This window comes from Capricornis sumatraensis, chromosome 8, assembly GCF_032405125.1.
Source record: "Capricornis sumatraensis isolate serow.1 chromosome 8, serow.2, whole genome shotgun sequence".
NCBI lineage: Eukaryota > Metazoa > Chordata > Mammalia > Artiodactyla > Bovidae > Capricornis > Capricornis sumatraensis.
In genome coordinates, this window is record NC_091076.1 from 105901370 (window position 1) to 105927843 (window position 26474).

Consider the following 26474-nt stretch of genomic DNA (forward strand, 5'->3'; position numbering starts at 1 on the left):
GTATTGGGAAATACACACCAAAGGTTTCAAGATTCAGAAGTCTGTTCCATGTCTTTATTGACAAGAGGGGGGGAAAAAAGGGGTCACAGCATTTCAGACTTTATTCAAAGACACAAACGGCAACAAAGGGCACCCACAAGTGACAGGCATGGTCCCTAAGGCCTGGCTCTAAGGCCATCCTGGAGGGTGTGGGTGACTTCTCAGCCCTTTCCCTCAGCATCTGTCTCTTCCTCCTCTATGCCTCATGGACACCCCTGAGATCAGTTAGAACTGTGCATAAACAAAGCCACTCCAGAGGAGGCTGGGCCCTGCCTGGCCGGAGTCGCCCACGTGGCGGCCCTGGGCAGCTAGAGAGCGTGGGGCACTGCTCACATGACCCCCCAGCCAATGGCCAGGCCTCTCTCTGGAGCGGTCAGCTGGGCTCTCCCCAAGGGAGCCGGCTTTCAAGAAAAAAACACCAACTTGGTTCATGAAGGACTTGGGTAAAATACTCTCCCAGAAACCTTAAGAAACAATCCCTCCCAGATTCCTGGAGCGCTGAAACAACTGAGGCCGTCGCTGGGTGGCCAGGGGAGGGAACCTGGAGGCCCGCTGGTCCCTCCAGGCGCTCAGCGAGGGGCGCGCCGGTCTTCGCAGATTCCACGGCGGACCCGTGAGAAGCTCAAGGAGAAAGACGTGTCCAGAGGGGCTGGCCCCCTCTGCCCTCCAGCCTCCTTGCTCCTGCTCACTGGCTTGGGACCAGAGGCTGGTTTTCAGACGAGCCCCAGGCAAGCAGGTCTGCTTGGGCTTGAGGCCCCAGATGCCAAGGCTTGCCTCCTTTCAGTCTGACGGTGCTAATTCCCATTGACCAGAGTTCCTCATCCACCGTCCTCTGGTTGACGGCAGCTTTTCCTTGACATGTTCAATTTTTTTTTCCCCCTGAAACAGGTCAGGATGGACACCTGCAACCATTCTGCAGGGGTAACTGTTTATTGTAGGTAGCAGTTCCGCTAACATTTTACAGTTGTAAGAATCCTGGGCACGGGCCAGAAGTCCGTGGTGCCGACATGCATGTTCACGCTGGGGTGCAGACACAGCGTGTCAGCAGGCGCCCCGGACACACACTTCTCCCCTACTCTACACACAGACGTGTGAGGGCAACATGAGGTTCCTGTCTGGGCAGGGGCCGGTCACAGGCTCGAAAGACACTTGGCACAGTCTATAGTCATTTTAAAGAAACCCTGAGCCCAGAGCCATGTGGTGAGCAGCTGAGCTGGGGGGTAGAGGGAACCTCAGCTTAGAGCCACGGGTTTGAGGGATCTTTTATGAACAAAGCGCTCCCCACAGGCCCCTCCCCTTCTCTGGACCACCTGCCATACTGGGAAAGTCACCCAGGGAAAAGCCAGGGTTCTCCGGCCCCTTTGAGCTCCATGACTGCTCACCAAGACTCGGAAGCTCAGACAGCAATCCAGTTACGAGCTCTGAGGCTCGGCTCCTGAGTCGAACAGTGCTGGATCCTCGACGCCTCGGTCCCCACAGAAGTGGCGGTGAGGGCCGGGTCAGATGAGGGGGTCCTGGGCCCGCCCGGCAAACGCACACACACTACGGCGGATGGTGGGGGCTCACGACCACTGCCAAGGTCAGAAACCAAGAGACACAAGTACCGCACTTTCGATCAAGGCATTTCCAAGACGACCACAAGAACAGCGCCACTTTTGATACTACTACCTACGTTTGGCAACTTTCAGAGAAAACGGCTGTCTCCACCCCAAGGCATCAGAGGGTCCAAAATCCCTTTATCCTCGGCCCCAGTTTAAAAAGTCAGGGAAGGAAGACGGGCCAACGGAGGGCAGGCAAAGGCTGCAAAAGCGATTACACCAACTACCTACAGCTCTCACCAATCTGTCTATCTGACTCCATGCAGGGTACCGCCTGCCTTGAACCTCTCCTTGGGGAGAAGGTGAGCTGTCTGGGGCGGGGGGGTGGGGTGCCAGCTGCTGGAGAGAAATGAGGCAAGCCGAACATGGGGCAGCTGGTGGCCTGGATCCAGAGCTGCGACCCCCTCCATCCTCCCCTCCTCAAAGAGGCTTTGTTCATAGGAATGTGGGGGTGCTCTGGCAACTCTATCCTTCACCGAAACCTCAATTCAACAACCTAAACCAGACTCCTCTGCGTCTGCTGCAGTAGTCTGGGGTGTGTGGGAGAGAAAGGTGGTGTGATGAAGCGGCTGCCCACGTCCAGCAGGGCACACTCGGGTGAAAACATGGCACAGCTCAGGACAACCCTCTTGCGTGCGCTCCGGCTTCCAAGAAGTACAGCATCTGCAAAGACCTAGGCCTTCCTCCTCCCTGCCCCATCCCGAGACAAGCTCCACCTGGGAACCCAGCCCAGTGCTCTTGGAGAGGTTACAACACCAGCTAAGAAAAGAAAAGCAGGTTTCTGAGAAGGTATTGTGCAGCCGAAAGTGGCATCTGTCTTCGGGTTCCTGTGGGTGGGGGTGGGGCTCCTTTGGTTTTGACCAGAACTCTCCTCTGCTGGGGGCCAGGCGCAGCTTGGCTTGGCAGTAGCTCGGTTACTGTACAGGAGCGAGACTGAACTTCACAGACGTGCTCGGTTGGGCGCGCTCGTCACTGCGGACTCGGGAGTTCACATCCGAGACCCTCTCTCCTGAAGAATCTGGAAGGGCAAGGCGGGGGAGACAGGCTTGGACCCTGGGTGTGCACTGCTTTTAGGTGGGGTGGCTTCCCAGCCCACTGAGGGAGGAGAAAGAGACTGGAGTCGCTTCCCACTGGACCCGGTGGAGCAGCAGCAGGACGACCCATTACCCCGGGAAGAAGGGCAGCACCCCCAAAGCACTGCAGTGTGAAGACGCTGGGGCAGGGCTTATGTGCTGCGGGGCCACCTCCCCTGAGCGGAGGGACACAGCCAGCTCACCACACGTGGTGGAGGACCACCGCAGGCGGAGGACCACCTCCCCTGAGCGGAAGGACACAGCCAGCTCACCGCAGGTGGAAGAGGACCACCTCGCGCGGAGGAGGACCACCGCACAGGGAGGAGGACCACCGCACAGGGAGGAGGACCACCGCACACAGTGGAGGATCACCTGACATGGAGGAGGACAACCTCCCCTGAGCAGAAGGACACAGGTCAGCTCACCACACGTGCAGGAGGACCACCTGTCCTGAGCAGGACACAGGCCAGGCTCACCATACACTGATGACGGAGAACCACTGTGGGTGTGTGTGCGCGAGAGGCATAGTGGAGGAAGGAGAGAACAGTGTGCAAGAAGCTCCCAGCAGCCTCAGGGAGTTGGGGTGCAAGGTGGGGGGGGGGCGGCCACAGAGGTGACCAAACACCTTTTCTCTTGAGAGAGAGAGAGAACGGTCTCTAACTATAAAGGCAGAATACTTCCAACTCTGAGTTTCGGAATTCTCACCTTATAGGAATCAGTGGCCATTAGCGTTCCTTCTTCACTGATCTGACAGAGCCTGGGAAAAGACTACCCTACTTTAGTTCACGTGTCTTAAACTAAAAGCCTATGTCACTGCTTCAAAAATCCTGGTTTAAATGACATTAGTAAAAGGGCCACAGTGAAGGGGAAATGCAAAGCTGGTCTGAGAAGGAAAGGAAGAGCCGGCGAGCAGCAGTCCAGGCTGGCCGAGCAGGGGCTGGGAGCAGAGTCAGGGGCAGACGCCGGGCAGGGCGGCTCACCTTCGCCTTCTCGCTCGGCTCGATGACAATGCCGTTGGTAGAATTATTTAGTTCTCTGGAGACAACACAGAGGAACTCTGCCTGATCCTCGTTCCCATAGTTATAGGAAGATCCGATGCTGATTAGCTGATCAAACGAGAACACGGTCAACATACGAACAAGGATCTTAAAATATGTGCCACAAGAATCAAACCCTCTTCCTGACTGAGCTTTGTTTTGCTTCTCAAAGGACAAAGAATTCGCTGGGACTATCAAGGCCCCAGGGGATGCCTGGATCCCAGTTATTCACCAGAGCGGCACCGGCAAGGGTTTCCTGCTGTGGCCTGGCTTCCACTCCTGGCTGGTAACTTCCACCCCTGGCTGGTAACTTCCACCCCTGGCTGGTGGCTTCCACCCCTGGCTGGTGGCTTCCACCCCTGGCTGGTAACTTCCACCCCTGGCTGGTAACTTCCACCCCTGGCTGGTAACTTCCACCTCTGGCTGGTAACTTCCACCCCTGGCTGGTAACTTCCACCCCTGGCTGGTGGCTTCCACCCCTGGCTGGTGGCTTCCACCCCGGCTGGTAACTTCCACCCCTGGCTGGTGGCTTCCACCCCTGGCTGGTGGCTTCCACCCCTGGCTGGTAACTAAGCTATGCAGCACAGCCACAGAATCAACCAACCGACCAAACGAAAAAACACGAAGCCTTAAACAAACAAACAAACAACTTTGTCTTTAAAATTTCATACCAGGGAAAAAATACTTCTGAAGTGGACGCATGACATTTTGCAACCCAAAGCTGAACAAGAACGAGGCGCACACAGAATTGATTCTGCCGTGGAAGATAACTGTGAGGAGTCACCCAGTATTGGTGCTGAAGACAGAGAAGCCTGTGTTTGGTCTATAATGTAATACTGTTAACCCAGTAACTGTCATTTAAGGCAACTATATGGTTACAGTTCAGCTGACCTCTTAAACTCTACACAGAAACAAGCATGATTCATTGAATTTATAATATGGTCGTTCGAGTCATGCTCAGCTTCCCTGTGTGTTTTGAAGACAACAGATGAACAACTCTGCCATCTAATGGAAGAAAACCGTAAAATCCTGGTTCTCAGATGCTTTGTTTCGATGCTGTGGTTGTGAGCACAAAGCTAAAGAACAGAAACCCACAGGCTGCCGGGGAAGGACCTCGCCAGGCTCCTCTGAGCCCTTCATGCCATGCCTGCTCACCACACCACGTGAACAGGGAGGGTCACTGCTAAACCCTGGTCTTCTTCAGCTACTTATTCTAGAATGTGTCAACAAAGCACTTTTGAAAGGAATCCCTGAAGGAGAAAAACCCAAAGAGGTACTTTCAAGCCTAAAGAAGCTGGCTGGCTCCCTCTGGGCAGAATCACGCGCAAGTTCTGGACATGAAGCCTGGAGACGTGACACCATTCTGTTTTACCCAGCTCATCACACCCTACCATGCAGAGTCCACACAGAAGGGTTCTTTTCCCCTAGCCCTACCCGACTCCTAGGGTGACTAACTGGCTACATGGTGACAGAGTGTGGGCTCCTAGGCTGATACACCCTATGAAACGTTGTTGTTTAGTTGCTAAGTTGTGCCTGACTCTTTTGCGACCCCATGGACTGTCACACACCAGGCTCCTCTGTCCATGGGATTCTCCAGGCAAGAATACTCGAGTGGGGTGCCATCCTCTTCTCCAGGGGATCTTCCCAACCCAGGGATCGAATCTATGTCTCCTGCATTGGCAGGTGGATTCTTTACTAGTGAGCCACCAGGGAAGCCCCAAGAAACATTACCTGTTCGAATTTCCAACCATCAGACATAGTGGATACCATCTGTGTGAGCTCCTCCTCTTGGCATTGCAGGACTCTGTACACGTGCTTCACGGGGCCCTGCGATAACCACATACAGGCTCTGAGCAACAGTTTCAGGGACACAACAGTTTGCAGCTGCCTTGGTGAAGTTCTTCAAAAGAATAAAGACTGGAAAGGAGTGTGATTGGAATTTTTTTCTTGGCAGCCACCACTACCCCCTTTCAAGCCGCTCTGTAGTTTCTCAATAAAAACTTATCCGAGGAAAGAAAGACAGAGAAAATACAGGGTCCAAGAACATGAATAAAACAAAATGATCGTGAACTTCAGAAATATGAATTATGTGAGCGGCCATGCTGATAAAGTTATGACTTCATCTGTTTCCCAAAGGAGAAAACAGAGTAAAATTACTCAGGACAAAAAGGTCACATTTTCTTCTTCAGTCTTTACAGCTGATGCACATGCTGAAAATGATACCTTATATGGAAACAATACATTGAACAGGACTCTACAGGGTACAAACGCTCAAGCTATTTTACCCTCTGCTGAAGCTACCTGGAACTGTTTCAGTGCTACACGGTAACATTCCTGTGACAGACAAGCCTATAATAAAAAACAAATACTTGGCCTTTGTCGGTGGTTCCTGGCACAGACCTCCGAAAAACTATGTCAACTCCTGAACCGTAGCAGTGTCTTTCGTATGCTAATAAGCTGGTCACCAGAAAGACCCAGGGGGTTAGAGGGTTAGAACTTGTGGCCCCACTCCCTGACCATGGGGAAAGGAGGAGAGACCAGAGATTGATTTCAATCACCAAAGGCCAGTGATACAGACAACCTTTCCTACCAAATAAACCATCCTGAAAAATCCCTAAATGACAGGGTTCAGGGAGCTTCCAGGTTGGCACACACATCCATGTGCTTGGTGGTGGAGGTAACGGATGCTGGGGACTACACGGGGACAGAGGACCCTTTAGGCCTTCATCCCACGAATCACTTCATCTGGCTGTTCATTTACATCCTTCATAATAAACTATAGTAAGTATAGCATTTCCCGAGTTGCACCAATTATTCTAGTGAATTACTGAACATGAAGGAGGCACTGTGGGAACCCAAATCCCAACAAGCATCCGTGCCCCGGGCACTCTGACACTGACTTGGGTGGTCGGTGTCAGGACAGAACTGAACTGTTGATCACCTGGAGGGTGTCAAAGATGAGAAAGGTCGTGTGCTGGCCACACTCAACTCTCTAGAACAGAAGCTAGATCAGGAAGCCAAAAGGCTAAGCAACTGAGATGGATACCCCAGAGCCACAGTACGAAGGCCCCCACGCTTGACCTACATCAACACTTGTGACCTGGCCCACAGGGAATGAGAAGCCGGTTGTGAGACGGCTAAGGTGGCTGCAGGGAAGCAGGCTCGCCAGATGTGTTCCTGTTCACAGGACAATTCCAGGCGCACAGGATTCAGTATTTAGCAGTCAGGGACCATCGGTGTTGGGTCCAAAGCTGCACACTTAACTGCCCATCCAAGAGGGTGAGAGAACCAAACAGCAGCCCAGGTTCAGAACAATGATGCCCAGTCACAGAGCAAGGGTCAGTTACCTTCTATCGGATTTTGAGACAATCTGTACCATTTTCTTAAGAATGATGAAAACTTAGTCCATTTTTAAAAGGATGAGCTGGCTTCAGCTGTCTGAAAAACTGAACAATCTGGGAAATACTGGACAAATGAAAGCACCTGGGCTCCAGGCTCCAGGTGCTGCGCCCGTCTCTTCTAGTCTTCACTGCAGACCTGGAAGGCAGGTGTCGGCTTCTTTCCACACAGAGGACACTGGTATTCAGGGCACAATGTCTTGCCCAAGCAGTGTGGCGACTAAGTGGACTGGAGGTGGAGCTTGGATACGAGCCCACATCCGCCTGACAACACTACAGTCTTTCTCGTATACTTTGTCCTTCTGAACGAGGTTCCATTCAATAACGTGCTAAGATGAAAAAAAGAAAATTCCTTCCATATAAAACACAGGACAAATCTTGTGACAATTTCAACCCCAGCTGCGCACCGTGGCAACGACCAGGCGTTTCACACTGTAAGATGCAGAGCATCACGAAGAGCCGACAGTGGACGCAGCTGTCAAAGTCCCAGTTATTAAGATAACTGTACTGCCTCTTCTTTACTCCTCTTCCCAAGGAAACCATCACCACTCTCAAATGCACCAAGATCCACCTCACAGCAAAAAACGCTTCCGGGGACAGCAGAGTAATAGGATGCGGCAGCCACTGAAGAGAAGCGAGGCCACTGAAAGAAACTGGGGAGGCCCTCTACATCCTGGGCTTCACCTGACTGCCTGCCAGGCATGTCTCCTTTCAACATAGACAAGATGAAGCAGACACCGAGTTTGAGGAGACAGCCATGGAAATCGACACGCAGCCTTAAGGTGATGTGGGACAAATGTAAAAGGGGACATCTTTGAACGACATCAAACCCATTGCCCACCCAGAGTCCCACTAAATAAAGGGGACAGGTGGAAAGATCAGTTAACTTCAAAAGGGTCTTGACATTCCTAGAGTAAAAAAGCTTCCAGCTAGGTAAAAATCCATGAGCCTCAAAATTGAAAAAACTAATTAACTTAATTACTGTCATCAAATAAAAACCTTACAACACTCTCAAGGAATTCACTGATGGCGAAGAACTGAGATTGTTCAGGTGCCATTTGGACGGTTTCAAATTTTATACTTGATGGTACCATCAAAACTTATATTAAGCAATCAAAGGTTTGTTTTTTTGTTTAATGTGAAAAACTGAGGATGGATGAGATTCGCAGAATGTCTAAGCTATTACATATCTGTCACAGTGAAAGAAGCCACGTAAACACACCAGGAGACGGCAAAAAAACCGGTGACACTAGGTCATATTCCACATGGTAACCTGCAAACCAACTATGAGTTCATCTTTGAACATTAAAAAGGAGCCTTGCATCCCAGGTTTCAGCACACAAACACACAAAAAAGCCTTTCAGCCACTGGCCAGATGGAGAAGAAATAAATGAGTAAGCCTCCTTTCCACCTTCGCAAAGTGCTGGAGATAAAACAGAGAACAGACTTCGTTATCATAGGGGTCAGGTGTTTATCCAGATAATTCCATTCAGAGCCAGAAAAAAAAAACCTGATTCATGAAGTCTAACACAGAACATGCAAGGAACAAGTTTCTACTTTTGAAATTCTGTATTACGATAGATCTCAAGAAAGCAACCATCACCAGTATCTGAGGGACAGGAGACAAGTTATGCTGGAGTCGGACTCTGTCCCATTAGTACAGTTAAACCCTCTTAAAATACCTGCCTGTTTTTCCTGCTAGACTTTAAGCTTCTTGAGGGCATGGACCTCCTATCAGTCAGGGTTCCCAGGGCCTATGAGAAGTTATTGTGGCCACTTGCTTAAGACTGACGATGGGTGATGTGCCATGAAACGAGCGAAGTGTGCCTCACTGCCTTCCCTGCTCTAACTACACAGCAAATTCGGTTGGATTTTTGTCACCGAATCTACTAAGAAAATCTGGACTTCCTAAAAGAAAGAAAAGCTTGGTATTATTTTCTTAGAAGCATGATTCATAAGCCATGTGCGAAGTCTATGCCATGCAAGTGTCTGTTAGCAGCTGGCTGTTGACACGGTCACAGGCTGAAGGCTGGTCCTCATAGAGAAGCCAACAGGTAAACAGGTAGAAGCAAGACCTCGCTCGGCCCCCATGTGGACATGGAGCGAGGCAGATGCTCTGCTGGAGAGAACAGGCTTTGAACCTCAAGTACGGTGACTCCTCCCACTGCCATATGGCAAGCAGCCACTATTTCCCGTTCTTCTAAGGGGACATGGGCCTGTTTCGTTCTCTTTGTGATTTCTCCTCTGTTTCCCTGTTCTGAACAAGTCTGGCGGAATATGTGCTGCCTGTCTGGCAGATGGACCGTATGCCAAACGGAGACCTCTGGCTCACAGGGGAGACGCAGGGCTCTCAAATGGTACATTGTCCGTTTCTAATCACCCCAGACATGGGGACGAAGACTGACACATGGGACATTTTCTTCTTAAGAGCTCAAAACCCATTACCTGTGAAGTTCTGTTCTCGTTGTCCCGTATTCTTTCCTTAACCAGTCGCACGAGAGATGCAATGTTGTAAAACTCCGCTTCCTCCAGCACACCTAGAAGGAAGACCAACCCGAGGTTAGAGGTGTGTGAACTCCCCAGAAAACAGCAGAAAGAGGCTGGAGAACACGAGCTTGCTAAGAACTGCATCTCTCACTGCCAAGTCTCATCTCCCTTCTGCAGCCTGGGGAGCGCTCCTTTGCTTTTTTGCTGGGTGCCTGTGACCTGTTCCCCAACGTCAGCAAGGCAGGCGCCAGGGTCTGCTCTGTTTACTGTTTCGCCCCTGCGGTTCCCACCTGCCACCTCCCCTGGCAGCTCCTGCTCCTGCCCATCAGCTGCAGGACGCCTCAACCATATGTCACTCAGTTCCTGGAGCTAGTCCCGCTAGATAACTCTTGAGCTTGCAATTGCTACCCAGTTTGTCCTAAAAGTGACCAATGTCTCTCTGTCTAAGTGTAAATTTATGTGGACCAGTAAAGCAATTATCCTTCCATTTAAAATAAATAAAATTTTTAAAAAAGAAAAAAAAATTATGTGGACCAAATTTAACAAGATGCTTATTATCTGAGCAATGTAAAAAGCAGTCAATGAAAGAAACCCATGCACAGGACTTCCCTGGCAGTCCAGTCGTTAGGGTTCAGTGCTTTCATGGCCGAGGGCCCAGGTTCAATCTCTGTTCAGGGAACTAAGATACTGCAAGCTGTGTGGCATGTCAAAAAAAAAAAAAAAGAATCCCATGTTTAACAAAATCAAAGACCTGGGACAGGACAACTAAATGGGATGTGTGATCCTGGACCAGAAAAAATGTTGCTATAAAGACTTTCGTTGAAACAATTGACAAAATTAGAAAGTAAGCTATAGTTAAAGTGTTTATCAATATTAAATGTCCTGAATTTGATAACTATATGGTGGTTACATGAGAGAATGTCCTTGGTCTTGAGAAATAGACCGAGAAGCAGTAAGGGGTCAAGTCTGTAATCTAGACTCCAGAAGTTCAGAAATAAAACTGTGGAAAGGAGAGAGGAAGGAGGGGGGAGGAGGAGAGAGAGAATGAATGAATGATAATGCAAATATAACCAAAACTGTTGCTTTTGGTGAATCTGGATAAAGAGAGTTCTTTGTACTATTCTTGCCCTTCAAAATCTTTTTTTTAAGGCGTTAGAAAAGATGCTTAAGATTCTTCTTTTGAAGAAACAAGACTACCCATGAGCTGGTAATTGCTGTGGATGGTGGATGCACAGAATTTATTGTACTATTCAGTTACTTTGTATGCATTTGAAATGTTAAACAAAAGGGGGGGCATTAAAAATAAAAAAGGAGACATATTCCTCTTTTGACTGGTTGTAACAGCAGTGCTCTTCAGCTGTTTCATTAGCGAGCACAGCCATTTCAGCTTTCTTATGCAGAGAGAATGCTCCCAGGTCAGGGTGCCCTGCATCAAGGGACAGGCACCCATCTTCAACTGAATGTCTCAGGGAGACGAAGATAGCCTTTTAGAAAGACGTCTAGACCCACTTATAGTCCAAGTGCCCTACAAACCAAAAGGATGAGTCAACTAATGATGCCCCTGACAATGGGCTGGAGAATGAATTAGGTCAGATGCAAAAATCTACAAGGAAGCATGAGACCAGTCTTAAAGAAATGAGGCCAAACCTTCATTATTCCTTTTTTTTTTTTTTTTAACAGCTGCAAGTTCAAACTAAAATTGAAAGAATAAATACCTAAATGTCAGAGATTTGCTGTTTCAGGTTGTGGATATTCACTGCTAGTAATAAGTCAATGTAAAAAGAGGTCCTGATAATTTTGCAGGTCCAGAAAAAACTCTACCTCCAAAGCTGAGCTGTGTCTCTTCCTTCTCCCAAAGGAGGATGAGAACAACAGGGCTCCTCCAAGACCCTCTCAGACTAGATGAGGTGATTGGAGGAACCCTACTTATGTTTAAAAAGCTTTGCTTCCTGTGCACCTGAGCCTGCTAAAAATCTCAAAATTCAAATCTCAGGACTTCCCTGGTGGTCCAATGGCTAAGACTCTGTGCTCCCAAGGCAGAGGGCTCAGGGAACCAAGATCCCACATGCCATACAGCATAGCCCTCCCCCCACCAGAAAAAAAAAACCTGTGAAAAATACATTCCAATCTATGAAACAGCTTTAAAGATTTGACCTGAATTTTGAAGATGCCCAGCACAAACAGTGTCCTTACCTTCTTCTGCCAACTCCTTTGTAATGATGAGCTTCCCATGGCGGAGGTAGTTTAGGATTGGACCAAAGTAGGTAGGGTCCCTGTCAATCAGATAGGCCCCTGTCTCGTCCTGCCAACCAAACACAAGGGTATCACTGTGGAGCTTTCATGCTAAATTAGGGCAGGGTCTCCACTTGTCTGTCACAATTCACAAGTGAGAGGGCAAGTTCTATTAGATGTTTATCACTAACTACTGGCAAGAAGGCTAGCTTTACGGGTCTTATACGTCAAGATCATTTCTGGGAGGGTGTTGCAGATGTATAGTCATATTCGTTATCTAGGCGTTGACTTGAACTTCTAAAATCTTTACTCAGACACGATTACCAATCTCTTCTCAGCCTTTTGGGTAAGATCAAGCGTAGATACAACTACCAACATTCTTCCTGTGGGATATTTGTTATAATGAAACGGAGGAAGAAAATGCCATAGCTGCGTGATCTAAATTTCTGCTTGAGACATTCTGACTTCTCTATTGTCCCTGAATCACATTCCTAATTCTAAGAAAACCTCTGTTTATTTGGCAGTGCTCCTGAGCTGAGGGCCAACGGCAGTGGGAGTCTGCGTTGGCAGCTGTAACTCACACACTCCAGATCTGTGCCCAGAGGAAGCTTGGCATGGCCGGGACTTGGCTCTGAGCAATTTTAATCCTACTCATCTTTACAGTAAAGGGAACAAGAAGAAACTGGCTTCTACTGCAACAAAGAAGATTCAGGACAGATAAAATCGTTCCTTTATAATAAGTTAGGGCAGGACAGTTTGCCTTCAATCTGAGATGACAGGAGAGGTAGTAGATGAATAAATGAAACTAACCAATGTTTACCTGACCCTAACTGTGTTGCAAGGGAACAGCTAAGCGCTACATGGGATACAGGCGATGCAGGCAACAGTCAATGCTTTTAAGTCAGAAACTAAAAGATGAACGTGTAAAGTTAAAAAAAAAATCAAACAACTCTGGGTTTCATTTTCCCTGGTCTTAATCTGTCAGCTTAGGTTTGCACTGGCAAAGGACAAGCTCTTTCCTAGGAACGTATCTGAGCTCAAACCGGGACCTAAAACAGTGACAGTTACCAAATACGAGCCCAGAGACCAGGACCACAGGAAAGTGTGGAATCACGACAAGCGCTTCCTGCAACTGTCGAAGCCATCATCACACCCAGGCTTTCACCCAACTTGGCAGAGGGGTCGGAGCGGAAGTCTCACAAAGCTACCTGGATGCCTTAGCTCGCCCTGACCCAATTCTGGATGCGTCTGCCATAGGCGTTGAGGGTCTTGACGAGGAACAAGGGAAACAAGGAAGTCAGGAGAAAACTCACGCAGACCTGAGGGGCTGGGATGAGGTGCAGAGAGGAAGGGGAAAAGGGGTGTGGAGCGGACGCTCAAGGGTGCGGGTAGGCACAGCGCGGGGAAGCAGCCGCTGAGAACGAAGGGTGCGGTCAGAGAGAAAGTCTGCGTGCGTCTGGGGCTGGGGCAGAAAAGCCCCCACGGCTGGCTGGCTGGGAAGGACGAAGAGGAGGGGGTCCCGGCCCCAGGTGCCCTGCGGAGAGAGGCGCGTCGCAGGAAATCCGGGGACCAGCCTGGGAAGAACGAGGGGGTCCGAAGGCCAGGGGCGCGCCCGAGGGCGGGGCGCACCTTGTCCGAGTCCAGCTCCGGGTCCTCCTGGCAGCAGAGGCGGCAGAGAAAAGACTTGGGCTCCCGACCTAGGGTCTGCCTGGTGGTCACGAAGTAAGTGCCGCCCACGTTCAGCCGGACCCAGCGGGCCGCGCCACCGCCCCCTGTCCGCTCTGGCGGCCCGGGACCCGGCTCCAGCGGCTGCGCGGCGGCGGCGGGGGGCGGGCGGCCGTGCCCGCGGGGCGTGGGGCCAGCGGGGCGAGGGCTGGGAGGCCCGCGACCCGGGCCGCCCCCATCGCCCAGCCCGCTCCCGCCGCCCCCTCCCAGCCCCGCCATGGCCGGGTCGAGCTGCAGCTCCGCCATCTTGGGCCACCGCCACCGCCGCCGCTTGCTGCCCGCGCGCCGCCGGGCCGGCCCATCTCTCGGCAGGGAGAGCCGGGCCGGCCCATCGGCGGGGGTGGGGCCGCGGGAGAGGGACGGGAGCACCCCCAACCAGCGTCCGCGTCCCCGGTCTGTGGAGGCGCTACGCCCGCCCCTGGAGGCGGGACTTCCTGAATCAGCCCTCGCCGCTATTCGCTGAACCGCAAGGCAAGGCCCGCCCCCTTGGGTTTGGGGTTGGCTGAGGGGAGAGCTTCCGGTGACCCACTTCCGTTCTCTCCTGCTGTGGACTGCGGGCCGCCTGGGGTCGGTGAAGGTGAGTGGTCTTGGGGGCCTCTCTGCTCTGCTCCTGCATACCTCGGCTCGACCCTTGTCTCGCCCCTGCTTCGCGCGGCTGCTCTTTCGCGCCCTTCTTCCTCTCCCCTGCCTCTAGCGCGAGGCCGCAGAGGCCAGTTTGGCCTCTTGACTTTTAGGGCTTCCAGTAACCTTTGTCTCGTCCAGCCTGACTCCAGCCTGGCGGCTTCAGAAATCCGGTTTGGAGGCTGAGGAAACGCTGCCGGGACGTAGTTTCAGTCGGCTTGGTGATGCCCAGCAGGCTGGAGGGCTGTGCGCTTCCCTTCTGAAGGTTCCAGCTTTCGAGCGTGTGGAGCTTTCAGAGCTTCTCTAGTGCAGGGTTCATTTACCGATTCAGTAAATATTCACTGAGCACCTGCTGTGTTCAGGATCTGTTCTAGGCGCTGGGGATTCAGCAGTAAATAAAAGACAACAAACCCATTTACGAAGCTTCCGAGCTTGGAAAACTCTCAGCAAGGGCACTTATTCTGTCTGGTGTATTTAAAGGTCACCCGCCCCTTACCTCCACTCCAGGGAACATAAGCTGTCTTGAGAGTGAAAGGAAGAGGCAGATGTTGGACATGTGTCTTCTTTCTTTTAAGGCCCTGGGGAAAATTTCCATCTCCTTTGTGATCCACCCCATAGTTTATAAAGATCTTTAACGGTTGTGATCACTTTGCATGTTCTCTCACATTCACGTATGTATTGAATACATTTTTTTTTTTTAAATTAAGAGTATTGCCAGTATACTCAGGGTATGTGCTAACACTACAGGGGATCACCAGGCATGAATAAGGTGTGGGCGTATTACCAGTTTAACAAGGAGTGGGTAGAGAGCCCCTTAAGTTTGCAGTGCAAATTGGTGTGCACAGTTATATTTGATCTTTTTAACAGCCTTTTTTTGGCTAACAGGGCTTATTATCCCCATTTTTCAGGTGAGGAAATTTTGGTCCAGCGTCTGCTTTATTTAACTGAGCCTTGTTGAAATGTGAATATGTGTCAGGTTCTGTGCACTGGAGAATCAGTGAATAAAATGTAGGCTGAGTGGAAGTGTTTTTAAATTACTAACTTTTATGTAATGCATGAATATTGCTTTAGCAATGTTTCCAAAGGTACATGGAGTGCAAACACTGGATAACTGGATTTTTTTTTTTAATAACTGGACTTTTAAGGATAAATCAGGAGATGGGGAAGAGAGGGTATACCATCTAAAATATATTTATATGCCAGGTTGTACACCTTGAATTTTAAAAACTAAAAGAAATATCCTCTTCTGATATTGTCATCCTAATTCCTTTAGTTGACAGATATACCCACTCATATGATGCTGATCTATTTCTTAAAACTTGAATACTTCTGCGATGCCCTTCAGAGGATTCTCTCCAAGAGCCCTGTTTTGATCTGACCTGTTGTATTTTCCAGGATCTCAAGATGGCTGGACGGAAACTTGCTCTAAAAACCATTGACTGGATAGCTTTTGGGGAGATCATCCCTCGAAACCAGAAGGCCGTGGCTAACTCCTTGAAGTCCTGGAACGAGACCCTAACCTCCAGGTCAGTACCTTGCTGAGAGGGAGCCTCTGGACTTGTGATTTCATGTGGAAACAAAATATATGAATTCTGATGTTCTTCTGGCAGAAAAATTCATGCATTTTCTAAATACTAGTGAATTATTATTATTATTTTTTGTTACATTCCTATAATCTCTCTCCTAGGGAAGAGTGTGGCGATAGCTCCAGGCCATAGGAATGAAGAACAGGGAAATTGCTGTGTGAATTTCCTCTTGCTTGTGGAACAGTCCTAACTTTTGCTTTTCTATGTGAGCAGGTTGGCTACTCTGCCTGAGAAGCCACCTGCTATTGACTGGGCTTACTACAAGGCCAACGTAACAAAGGCTGGCTTGGTGGATGACTTTGAGAAGAAGGTGAGCCTTCAGGCAGCTATAGCCCTGGTCTTGTAACACAGCTGTGGGTGGGGGAGCAGGACCCTGGACAGTTACACGGGATGACAGTGAGGAAAGAGGAGTGGTGTTAACACCCAGATCCCAAGGGAGGCTCAGGAGAGACGGGTATGGGCAAAGGTCTTGTGATGACAGATTTAAATGGTAAGTAGGTGCGGGAGAATTCAGGGTGTCCTCATTCAGCAGGTTTCTTGTCTAAGAAAACGGTATAACAGAGTCTTAATCCGAGAGCCAGAGGGCTGTCAAGTTGGGTGTTTCTGCCTGGCTCCCTTCTGCGCTCCTCGCCTGCCTCCTTTTAAATCAAGCTGACATTTTTTCCTACGCTTTTACTATTTTCCTCTTTCCTCTGCTTTTTTGTTGTCCCTTGTAGCTGTGGTCTCTCACTCACCTGTCTTCTTATTTGTATAATTTATGTTTTGACCGTACTGGGTCTCTGTGGCTGCGTGGGCTTTTCTCTGGTTGTGGTGAGCAGGGGTTCACTCTCTAGTCATGGTGTGCAGGCTTCTGGTGGTGGTGGCGTCTCTTGTGAAGCAGCAGAGCTCTGGTGTGAGGGCTTCAGTATCTGCAGCAGCTGTGGCTCCTAGCTCTAGAGCACAGGCTCAGTAGCTGTGGGGTCTGGGTTTAGTTGTTCCACTGCTTGTGGGATCCTCCTAGATCAGGGATCGAACCTGTGCCCCCTGCATTGCCAGGTGGATTCTTTACTACTGAACCACCAGGGAAGCCCTCGCCCACCTATATTCTGATGTTAAATTTCATCATCCAGGATTTGCTTGTTCATTCAGCAGATAGTTATTGAGGGCCCACTTTGCTAGGAACAGCACTCAGTGCCAGGGCCAAGACACTAAGCCGTCTTCTAGGGAGAAGGTCTCATCCATCTCTGTTATGCAAGCATGACTTCCACTACCTGTCCACTAGGGTTTCTTTTCACAGAGAAATCAGGGGACTTCCCTGGTAGTCCAGTGGTGTGGACTCCGCTTTTCCACTGCAAGGGGGCACAGGTAACCATCCGTGGTCAGGGAACTAAGATCCTACATGCTGTGTGACACAGCCAAAATAAATAAAATTTTTAAAAAAGAGAGAAATCAGAATTACTTTAGAACTGCAGGGTTCTTTGAGGTCAAGTCTGCCTCTTTTTATCAAATGAAGAAACTGAAGCTCATTGTAATGAGAGAATTGTCCAAGGTCTCCAGCTAGTGATGAGGCAGAGGAACCTTGAGCTCCCATTGCCAGTCTAATACTCTTTCCAGTAGAATGCCCTAGATGCCTGCTTGTGCCGCTTGGAATGGAGAATGTATTTTTATATGATCTATTACAGTTAGCAGCTTTGAGTCCTTTTGAGGGGACTCCTGGTGATATTAACAACAGTTCGTTATTCCTGTGTTTGTAGTTTAATGCCCTGAAGGTTCCTATACCAGAGGATAAATATACTGCCCAGGTGGATGCCGAAGAAAAAGAAGATGTAAGTAGTTGAGGCTCTTACTTACTCTAAAATTCTCTTAATTCCTGACAGTTCTGTTTCTTACTAGTAAGGTTAAGGTGGAGTGAATTTAAAGGATCGCTAAAAAGGGATGAACTGTTAATAAATGCAGTAATACGGATGAACCTTAGGATAATTATGTGAGTGAAAGAATCCAGCAAAGGAGTACACACTGTATGACTCCACTGCTGGGAAACTATAAACAAATTCAGCTAAATGTCTGGTGACCAGCACATCAGTGGTTGCCTAGGGTTGGGGTGGAGGGGATGATAAGTATTAAACTGTCTTTACTGTGGTGATGGTTCTGCAGGTGGATGCGTATATCAAACCCTATCAAGTAGTAGTTTTTAAATATGTACATTTTATTATATGTCAGTTATACCTCAACATGACTTAAAAACAATCAGGGAGCTGAAACTGGGCAGGAAAATTATACATGGTAGTGAGTAGTCAAATACCCGTTTGCTTGAAAGTACTAAAAGCCCAATGTTGGAACCCAGGTGGCTCCACCAAGAAGAAGTCTGACTAGGTGGTCAGTGGCTTGTCCTGGCCATTTGGCAGGCCCTGGTGAGGCAGGCATTTGTAGGTTGCCTAGATGAATAACTCACTGAAGAACCCTGGGCCTGCCACCTTAAGCTGGTTCTCCTGTACGGGCTTCTTTGTGGGTGTTGGGGAGAGCTGCAGTTTGCCCCCTAAAGCAGAATCCCCCAAGTAGTCAGAGGAGCCCACCTCCTCTCCACAGAGTGTGGGAAAGCAGTGAGGGGCTCCGGGACTCCTCATACCTTGGGATCCTCGGGGTCAGAAAGGTACAAGTTGGTTTCAAAACAGAATTTCTCCCTTCTCTTAAAGGTGAAAAGTTGTGCTGAGTTTTTGATTCAATCAAAGACCAGGATTCAGGAATATGAGAAAGAGGTAAGGATGAGCCTTGGCCTTTGCTTGTAATCCGTTTTCTCTCCTTTCACAGCCACGTGTCTTTCACCTAGCAGTGGTCACCTGCCTTGGATTCTTTTTTTGTATCTCTGCTACCCTATTTATCTTGACACATTTCCCCTCTTTTTTCAGCTGGAGAAGATGAGGAACATAATTCCATTTGATCAGATGACCATTGAGGACTTGAATGAAGTCTTCCCAGAAACCAAATTAGACAAGAAGAAGTACCCCTACTGGCCTCACAGGCCAATTGAGAGTTTATAAGCTCGAGTCCAGGAGACAGCTCTGGCCCTGAAATTATAAACTCTGGACATTAAAAATAATTACATGGTGTTGTGTGTGTCTGCTCCATTGTGGTTGAGATAATTAAAACTCTGGGGTGACCTCACTGGGAGCAGAGTTTTTGTTGAACTGGAAAGGTGTGCCCACAGGTGTGTGCGTTTGTCTCATGGTGAGGATGTGTAGGAAGCAAATTACTGAGGCCCAGGGCTGCGGTGGTTGTTCAGTAGCTCAGTCGTGTCTGACCCTCTGTGACCTCACGGACTGCAGCACACCCAGTTTCCCCGCCTTTCACTATCTCTTGGAGTTTGCTCAAATTTATATTCATTGAATCAGTGATGCTATATACCATCTCATTCTCCACCACCCCCTTTTCCACTTGGCTTCAGTCTTTCCCAGCATCAGGGTCTTTTCCATAAGTCGGCTCTTTGCATCAGGTGGCCAAAGTACTGGAGCTTCAGCATCAATCCTTCTAATAAATATTCTGGACTGATCTCCTTTAGGATGGACTGGTTGGATCTCCTTGCCGTCCAAGGGGCTCTCAAGAGTCCTCCAGCATCACAGTTCAAAAGCATCCGTTCTTTGGCGCTCAGCCTTCTTTATGGTCCAGTTCTCACATCCGTCCATGACTACTGGAAAAACCATGACTTAGTGACTAAACAATTATTATAGCAGGATTTATTTATTATTATAGCAGAATTCCTTGCAGGATGCCTGAGCAATGCCAGGAAATACAGGTGGTATAAAGTAAGATGAGATGATGGGGAAAGTTCTGTTGTCTTTGAAGTCAGAGGAGCTTGTATGCCTACTGCTTACACCTGCGCTTGACCATTTAATTGCTGGTTCTAGATTAATCTGCCATCTCCAGACTTTTCCTTTCCTCATTTACAAACATCAGGATTGTAATAAGAAAGCAATGAGAGAGTCTGAGAAGCGTCTCAGTAAGAAAGCAATCTAAGCAAAGGCATCCGCCTTGATGAGGCTTAAATCCTGTAGGAAAAAGACCTACTGAGGAAAAGACACACATTTCAACAATTTTGTGACATTTCTGCCAGAGATTGCAGATGGGATTTATGGGAGGAGATCAACTGGCTGATAACCCTCAAGGAAGTAATGTCTTAAAGGACATAAGCTGAATAGATCCTGGAGCACCGTCACCCCTAATTTATAGGGCAGGGGCTGGGCTGAAGGTAAAATGTAACTGGGGGGCAAGGCGTGTTCCACTTAGAGCAGCTTCAGTCCGATCCGTGACGTTCAGCAGTCAAGCTCTAGAGAAGGGCTTTCATGCACAAAACAAGTACCACATGCTCCCTCCCCACCGCTGTGAATCATTGCGTTGGCACCCAGCCATCCAGCTGAAGATCTAGGGATGCAGAAAAGTGAAAACATAGGGAATCTTTTGGAGTGTGGTTAGAACCAGGAAGGGAAAAATCAATGAAAGGCCTGTGAAACTTTTGTAACAATGGGAGGGGAGTCCTTGGGATTTCCGTGGTTGTCCATGGTTAAGACCCCGCACTTTCACTGCAGGGGACGTGGGTTGGATCCGGGTTGGGGAACTAAGATCCCTTGCAGCAAGACCAAAATTAACGGAGGGGTCCCTAGCATTTGAGGGAAGGCGTTGGAAGACTTACAGTAAGAAACAACAGTGAAAAACTGACATTATCTCAGTCCCAGGCATTTATGAAGCATGGCGGGAGTGGGGGGGGGGCACTTTGAGGTTTTATATCCTGAATTGTTTGAAGTTTTTGCATTGAGCATGCATTGATTTTACATGAAAAATTATCACTAGTAAAATAGGATCGTGCTTTTCAGATCACTAGAGAGAGAGATGTACTTCCTACATGGCAACAGTTAAAGGTAGAAATCAGCAAAAACATAAGTAGCATAAACAGAACCAAACACACAGGATGATTACGAATCAGTAAACACCTCTGCTGCTGCTGCTAAATCGCTTCAGTCGTGTCCGACTCTGCAACCCCAGAGACGGCAGCCCACCAGGCTCCCCAGTCCCTGGGATTCTCCAGGCAAGAACACTGGAGTGGGTTGCCATTTCCTTCTCCAATGCATGAAAGTGAAAAGAGAAAGTGAACCCGCTCAGTCGTGTCCGATTTCTAGCGACCCCATGGACTGCAGCCCACCATGCTCCTCCGTCCATGGGATTTTCCAGGCAAGAGTAGTGGAGTGGGGTGCCATTGCCTTCTCCAGTAAATACCTCTATTAGAAGGGAAAGTTTCTAATGGGTCAATTAAAAATCCAGGTACAAGCTGTTCATCCTTTAAAAAGTTAGGACCTTCCTTGGAGGTTCAGTGGTCAGGATTCAGTGCTTTCACTGCCCAGCAGGGTACAATCCCTGGTCCAGGAGCTAAAATCTTGGAAGCCGAGGTGTGGCAAAAAAAGAAAAAAAGGAGAGGGAGAGAGTTAAAAAATGGATAGATGGGCTATATCAAGGGTTTCAACTCCTTACTGTAAAAACTGGCATTGAAGAAAAAATATGCATTTATCGTGTCTTAAACAAAAGTATTTCAGGATAAACTAATAGACCTAGTTAATGACAAAAGTTCTTTACAAAGTATTCCAGTTAATAAATGTGGAAAGAAAAGTAATATTAGGAAAATCGCTATTTTGTAACCCCTAATGAAGTACAGTTGACCCTTAAAACAGTTGGAACTGATTGGGACCATTTATATGTGTGTTTTTTTTTTTTTTTTTTAAATACATACTACAGAACTACACCATCTGAGGTCAGTTAAACCTGCGGGTGCAGAGAGCCGAGTATAAAGTTAAACTCAAGATTATTTGACTGAGGAGGGTCGGCAGCCCTAATCCCTAAATTGATCCAGGGTCAACTGTAGTTTATTCAGGCAAAGATCGTTCGTGGACCTGCTAGAGCCGCCATTCATGGTTTGGTCATTTCTTCCCTGAACCACAGTCTCTCCCTAAGAGGTCTGCCTGCCTATACCCTCACCTGCCTGTAATTCCTTCTTAAAATATACATATATGTAGGAGTATAGTTGATTTACAGTGTTGTCTTTAATTCATTCTTTAAGGTGCTGCCAAGGGGATCTTTTCAAAATGCAAATATAGTTATCTTATTCCTCTGCTTAAAACCCTCTGCACACAAGAGACTGGCCGTTGTCGCCTCCACTGTCCAAGGAGCGTGCACACACAAGCTTCCTTGCACCCCTTCTCGCCGCAGCACAAGGCACTGGTGGGCGCGCTCTCAAACGAAGGGCACGGAGCTGGTCAACGCCCACCCCGACCCCGCCTGACTGTCTCTAACTGGGGTCTCCGGGGGACAGGGAGGGACGGGGGCGCTACTGCGTGGTCTGCTTTTAACTTCACAGCGGTGGACTCGCACTGAACACGCTCGCTTCTTTTGCACAGGGATTCGTAGCTGGCGGAGCCCGTTCGCCACGTGACTGTTTAGACGTCAACCCAGAGAGGCAACACGAAATGGGGAACCATTTGTGCTCATATCAGTCTACCTTTCAAAGTACAGTCACGCTCGATCAAAATGAAACGGCAAAGTGGCATCCACAGACACGAAAACGGTCTCAGAAGGAAGGAGAAAATCTTGCCGTCTTGGTGGTCGTGAAGACATATAAAGGAGAATTTTTGGTGGTTTTTAATCCACCCCCACCCCAGATGGGACTCGAACCCACAATCCCTGGCTTAGGAGGCCAGTGCCTTATCCATTAGGCCACTGGGGCTTCACGAAAACGGCCCGGATCACATGTCTCTTGAACTATGACGCCGGAGACCGGCGTAGTGACGTCAACCCGGAAGTTCCCAGGTGCAAAGTCCGATTGGACACGAGCCCCAGGCGATGGAAGTAGCTGCGAGGAGAAGGTCCCGCGCTGTCTCAGAGCCTGAAACAAGCGCAATGGCTGGGTTTGGTTGCGGGGCAAGAGTGCCGCCCTCTTCTCAGGATTAAAGCGTTTCGACCACGAAGGGGCGCAAACGCTTAATCCGAAGTCAAACACCCTACTTCTTGGGGCATGCTGCCTCCTCGCTAAGTGGGAACTACCTGCGGCCGCCCCGGCGCTGGCGCAGCGTGGCTGTTGCTCTGCAGCCCCAAGGACGCGCCCTGGGGCCAAAAGAGCACGGTTTTCTCCCTCGGGCCAACGCCGCCTCCGGGAGGGTGCGCTCAACTATCTTCCCGCGAATAGGTAGGCCCTGGGACCGCGTGGCCTAACGGATAAGGCGTCTGACTTCGGATCAGAAGATTGAGGGTTCGAGTCCCTTCGTGGTCGGCTTCGTTTTGGACGAGCAACTCCTCCCGAATTTAAAATGCGTACCCGCTTTCTTCATGATTTCATCCCCGTTTCTGCTTCCTTCAGGCGTTCCCTTTCCGCGCCCCTTGCCGTCCGGCATCGTCCTCAGTCTCGCCTCACCGTGAAGTTTTAACTTTTCGCGTGGCCCCGCGGCCGCGCCCCCCGCTTGTCCTGCAGGCCTCCCGGGCCCGGCCCTGGTCCTCGGGGTCCGCGGTCCGGCCGGTGTTGTCGTAGGGCCGATTGAGGCCTGTGCGCGCGCCGCTGCGCGTTACCACGGACCACGTGGTCGGTCCCGGCCGTCGCGCCCCAGTGGCCTAATGGATAAGGCACTGGCCTCCTAAGCCAGGGATTGTGGGTTCGAGTCCCACCTGGGGTGGTGTCGGGGCGGGCGCGCCTAGCCCCACGTTAGTTTTTGCGTCCGCAGAGAACGAGCCTCCGAGGTTGCAGCCTAGGGATCTGGGAACTCAGGGGCGCCCCACCCGACTGCTCTCAGCTCGCCTTCTGCTGTGCAGCTGACCCCGGCCTCGTTTGCAGTCAAATAGTCGGCGCGTCCCGGCCCGGGACTCAGTGTCCCTCACCCCCTCTTCCCACCCTGGTGACCTCGCATCCGTCCTCCCGCTTTGTCCGCTCGGCCTGTGCTCTGTCCAAAAGTCAGCGGCTTCCAGGGAGGCAGAGGTTCTTCAGGTTCCTGCTTTGGGATCTAGCCGGTTTTCCACCCACAGGCCGGAGCCCAGTGTGTTCCGAGTCTTTCGAGCGGCGAACTATTAGCACATGGATTCTAGGTGCAAGGACCAAAAAGGTGCTTTACCCCAGGTGGGACTCGAACCCACAATCCCTGGCTTAGGAGGCCAGTGCCTTATCCATTAGGCCACTGGGGCCTGCGGCTCGCTTTTGCGACATCTCTGCCTCTAGTAGGAGGTCCGACCCAGGGCCTTGCAAAGCACGGCTTAGCGAGGCAAACGCCCTAGGATGCGGTGCCCGGGCCGCGCCAAACCGAGACCTCGGATGCTCACGGAAACCGCGAGGAAGAAACATGGTGGGAAGTGAACTGCCACCCCCTGTTAGCCGCACTGGCAAGCGCACGGGTGCTGGGAGGGCGGCACTGATTCTGCCTGGACACCTAAGACTATGGATGGCAGGCGAAAGCTGAGGTTTGTAGGCATTTCCAAATTTTACCATCATAGCTAAGTGCAGGAAGTGAACAAGAGCTAACTCATCTCAAGCACGAGTCCTGAAACAGAAACAGTAACACTCTCCCCCGTCATGAAACAATGTACAACCGGAAGGAACACATCCTTCCAGTCTTGATAGTAGAAATATATAGGTACGCAATTTCAGCATAGAGCGAAAAGAAATGGATCACCCAACTAGACACTTTAATGTCTTGTTTCTTTTGGACTGTTATACAAAAGGGAATACAAATACAGAAAAAGCACATTTTAAAATGTTACACATGTTGCAACCCCACTACTAAAATCCATACCTATTGGAAAATTGCAAGGGAAGGAGAGTCAGCCCAGGGCAGTCACTGTCTACTCCCCGCCTGTGCTTGCGTTGAGATCTTAGCTCTCAGGGACTTGGAGACGTTCTTTTTTCTTTCTCTCTCCCACTTACAGAGTCTGCACAAACCCGTAATACCAACAAGAAAGAGGAATGTACCCCCACCTGGCTCCAGTCTCCTTCCTTGAGCCTGTCCTCCTTTCAGTTAACTAATTGGTCTGCTTGTTGAGGTGTAACATCCATGCAGTAAGGTGTACATATCTCAAGGTCATGGCTGGAGGAGATACAGAACTTTGCCAGCGCCGCTGAAGGCTCCCTTCTGCTTCCTCCCCACTGCCCCCAGGGTAAATACTTCCCTGACTCTCAACGCCATAAGGCAGTTTTGCCTGATTTGAACTTTGTATAAACGAATCATACTCTTACAGTCTGACCTCTATGGCTTATGTCTATGAAGTCCACCCATGTTCATTCTTCTGCCCTCATCTTCTTCTTGTTGCTGTTTTTAATTGGAGGATAATTGCTTTACAATGTTGTGTTGGTTTCTACCATACATGGACATGAATCAGCCATAGGTAACGTGGAAGACCCAGGTTTGATCCCTGGGTCGGGAGGATCCCCTGGAGAAGGAAATGGCAACCCACTCCAGTACTCTTGCCTGGAAAATCCCATGGACTGAGGAACCTGGCAGGCTACAGTCCATGCGGTCACAAGGAGTCGGACACGACTAAGTGACTTCACTTCACTTCACATACATATATCCCCTCCTTCTGGAACCTCCCTCCTGCCCCCTACCGCATCCCACTCCTCTAGGTTGTCACTGGGCACCTGGTTGAGCTACCTGTGTTACACAACTCCCCACTGGCTGTCTATTTTATGTATGGTAATGTGTATGTTTCAAGGCTACTCTCAATTCATCCCACCCTCTCCTTCCTGCACTATGTCCGCAAGTCTGTTTTTACATCTGTGTTTGTATTCCTGACCTGCAAATAGGTTCTTCAGCACCATTTTTCTAGATTTCATATATATGCGTTCAGTTCAGTTCAGTTCAGTCGCTCAGTCGTGTCCGACTCTTTGTGAGCCCATGAATCGCAGCATGCCAGGCCTCCCTGTCCATCACCAACTCTCGGAGTTCACCCAAACCCACGTCCATCGAGTTGGTGATGCCATCCAGCCATCTCATCCTCGATCGTCCCCTTCTCCTCCTGCCCCCAATCCCTCCCACCATCAGGGTCTTTTCCAATGAGTCAACTCTTCGCATGAGGTGGCCAAAGTACTGGAGTTTCAGCTTTAGCATCAGTCCTTCCAAAGAAATCCCAGGGTTGATCTCCTTCAGGATGGACTGGTTGGAGTCCAGGGGACTCTCTCTCAAGAGCCTTCTCCAGCACCACAGTTCAAAAGCATCAATTCTTCGGTGCTCAACCTTCTTCACAGTCCAACTCTCACATCCATACATGACCACTGGAAAAACCATAGCCTTGACTAGACGGCCCTTTGTTGGCAAAGTAATGTCTCTGCTTTTGAATATGCTATCCAGGTTGGTCATAACTTTTCTTCCAAGGAGTTAGCATCTTTTAATTTCATGGCAGCAGTAACCATCTGCAGTGATTTTGGAGCCCCCCAAAATAAAGTCTGACACTGTTTCTACTGTTTCCCCATGTTTCCCATGAAGTGATGGGACCGGATGCCATGATCTTCGTTTTCTGAATGTTGAGCTTTAAGCCAACTTTTTCACTCTCCTCTTTCACTTTCATCAAGAGATTTTTTAGTTCCTCTTCACTTTCTGCCATAAGGGTGGTGTCATCTGCATATCTGAGGTTATTGATATTTCTCCTGGCAATCTTGATTCCAGCTTGTGTTTCTTCCAGCCCAGCG

The 26474-nt window shown here is 49.5% G+C and overlaps 2 protein-coding genes and 4 non-coding genes across 6 annotated transcripts; 3 read left to right on the forward strand and 3 right to left on the reverse strand.

Annotated features, from left to right (window-relative positions):
• Positions 1-2209: 2209 nt before the first annotated feature.
• On the reverse strand, positions 2210-13835 carry KCTD2 (potassium channel tetramerization domain containing 2). Its single transcript, XM_068978407.1, has 6 exons — positions 13494-13835; positions 11826-11934; positions 9591-9682; positions 5479-5574; positions 3691-3816; positions 2210-2655 (listed from the first exon to the last, which is right to left on the reverse strand). Exons 1-6 carry the CDS (start codon positions 13833-13835, stop codon positions 2626-2628), a joined length of 795 nt encoding a protein of 264 aa, XP_068834508.1. The 3' UTR covers positions 2210-2625.
• Positions 13836-14115: 280 nt separating this feature from the next.
• ATP5PD (ATP synthase peripheral stalk subunit d) lies at positions 14116-18890 on the forward strand. Its single transcript, XM_068978598.1, has 6 exons — positions 14116-14166; positions 15606-15736; positions 16010-16106; positions 17530-17601; positions 18469-18531; positions 18682-18890. Exons 2-6 carry the CDS (start codon positions 15615-15617, stop codon positions 18811-18813), a joined length of 486 nt encoding a protein of 161 aa, XP_068834699.1. The 5' UTR covers positions 14116-14166; positions 15606-15614; the 3' UTR covers positions 18814-18890.
• A 3575-nt stretch (positions 18891-22465) lies between these two features.
• TRNAR-CCU (transfer RNA arginine (anticodon CCU)) lies at positions 22466-22538 on the reverse strand. The gene has a single exon. It is a non-coding gene; the product is annotated as a tRNA-Arg (tRNA).
• A 470-nt stretch (positions 22539-23008) lies between these two features.
• On the forward strand, positions 23009-23081 carry TRNAR-UCG (transfer RNA arginine (anticodon UCG)). Its single transcript has one exon. It is a non-coding gene; the product is annotated as a tRNA-Arg (tRNA).
• Positions 23082-23405: 324 nt separating this feature from the next.
• TRNAR-CCU (transfer RNA arginine (anticodon CCU)) lies at positions 23406-23478 on the forward strand. Its single transcript has one exon. It is a non-coding gene; the product is annotated as a tRNA-Arg (tRNA).
• Positions 23479-23907: 429 nt separating this feature from the next.
• On the reverse strand, positions 23908-23980 carry TRNAR-CCU (transfer RNA arginine (anticodon CCU)). The gene has a single exon. It is a non-coding gene; the product is annotated as a tRNA-Arg (tRNA).
• Positions 23981-26474: the final 2494 nt, after the last annotated feature.

Coding starts and splice junctions, on each gene's coding strand:
- KCTD2 (XM_068978407.1), bottom strand. CDS start 13,835: ATGGCGGAGCTGCAGCTCGACCCGGCCATGGCGGGGCTGGGAGGGGGC. Junction 9,683..11,825: donor AAAGGAGTTGGCAGAAGAAG/GTAAGGACACTG, acceptor TCTTCCTTCTAG/GTGTGCTGGAGGAAGCGGAG. Junction 3,817..5,478: donor ATGGTTGGAAATTCGAACAG/GTAATGTTTCTT, acceptor TCGTTTGATCAG/CTAATCAGCATCGGATCTTC.
- ATP5PD (XM_068978598.1), top strand. CDS start 15,615: ATGGCTGGACGGAAACTTGCTCTAAAAACCATTGACTGGATAGCTTTT. Junction 15,737..16,009: donor AACGAGACCCTAACCTCCAG/GTCAGTACCTTG, acceptor CTATGTGAGCAG/GTTGGCTACTCTGCCTGAGA. Junction 16,107..17,529: donor TGGATGACTTTGAGAAGAAG/GTGAGCCTTCAG, acceptor CTGTGTTTGTAG/TTTAATGCCCTGAAGGTTCC.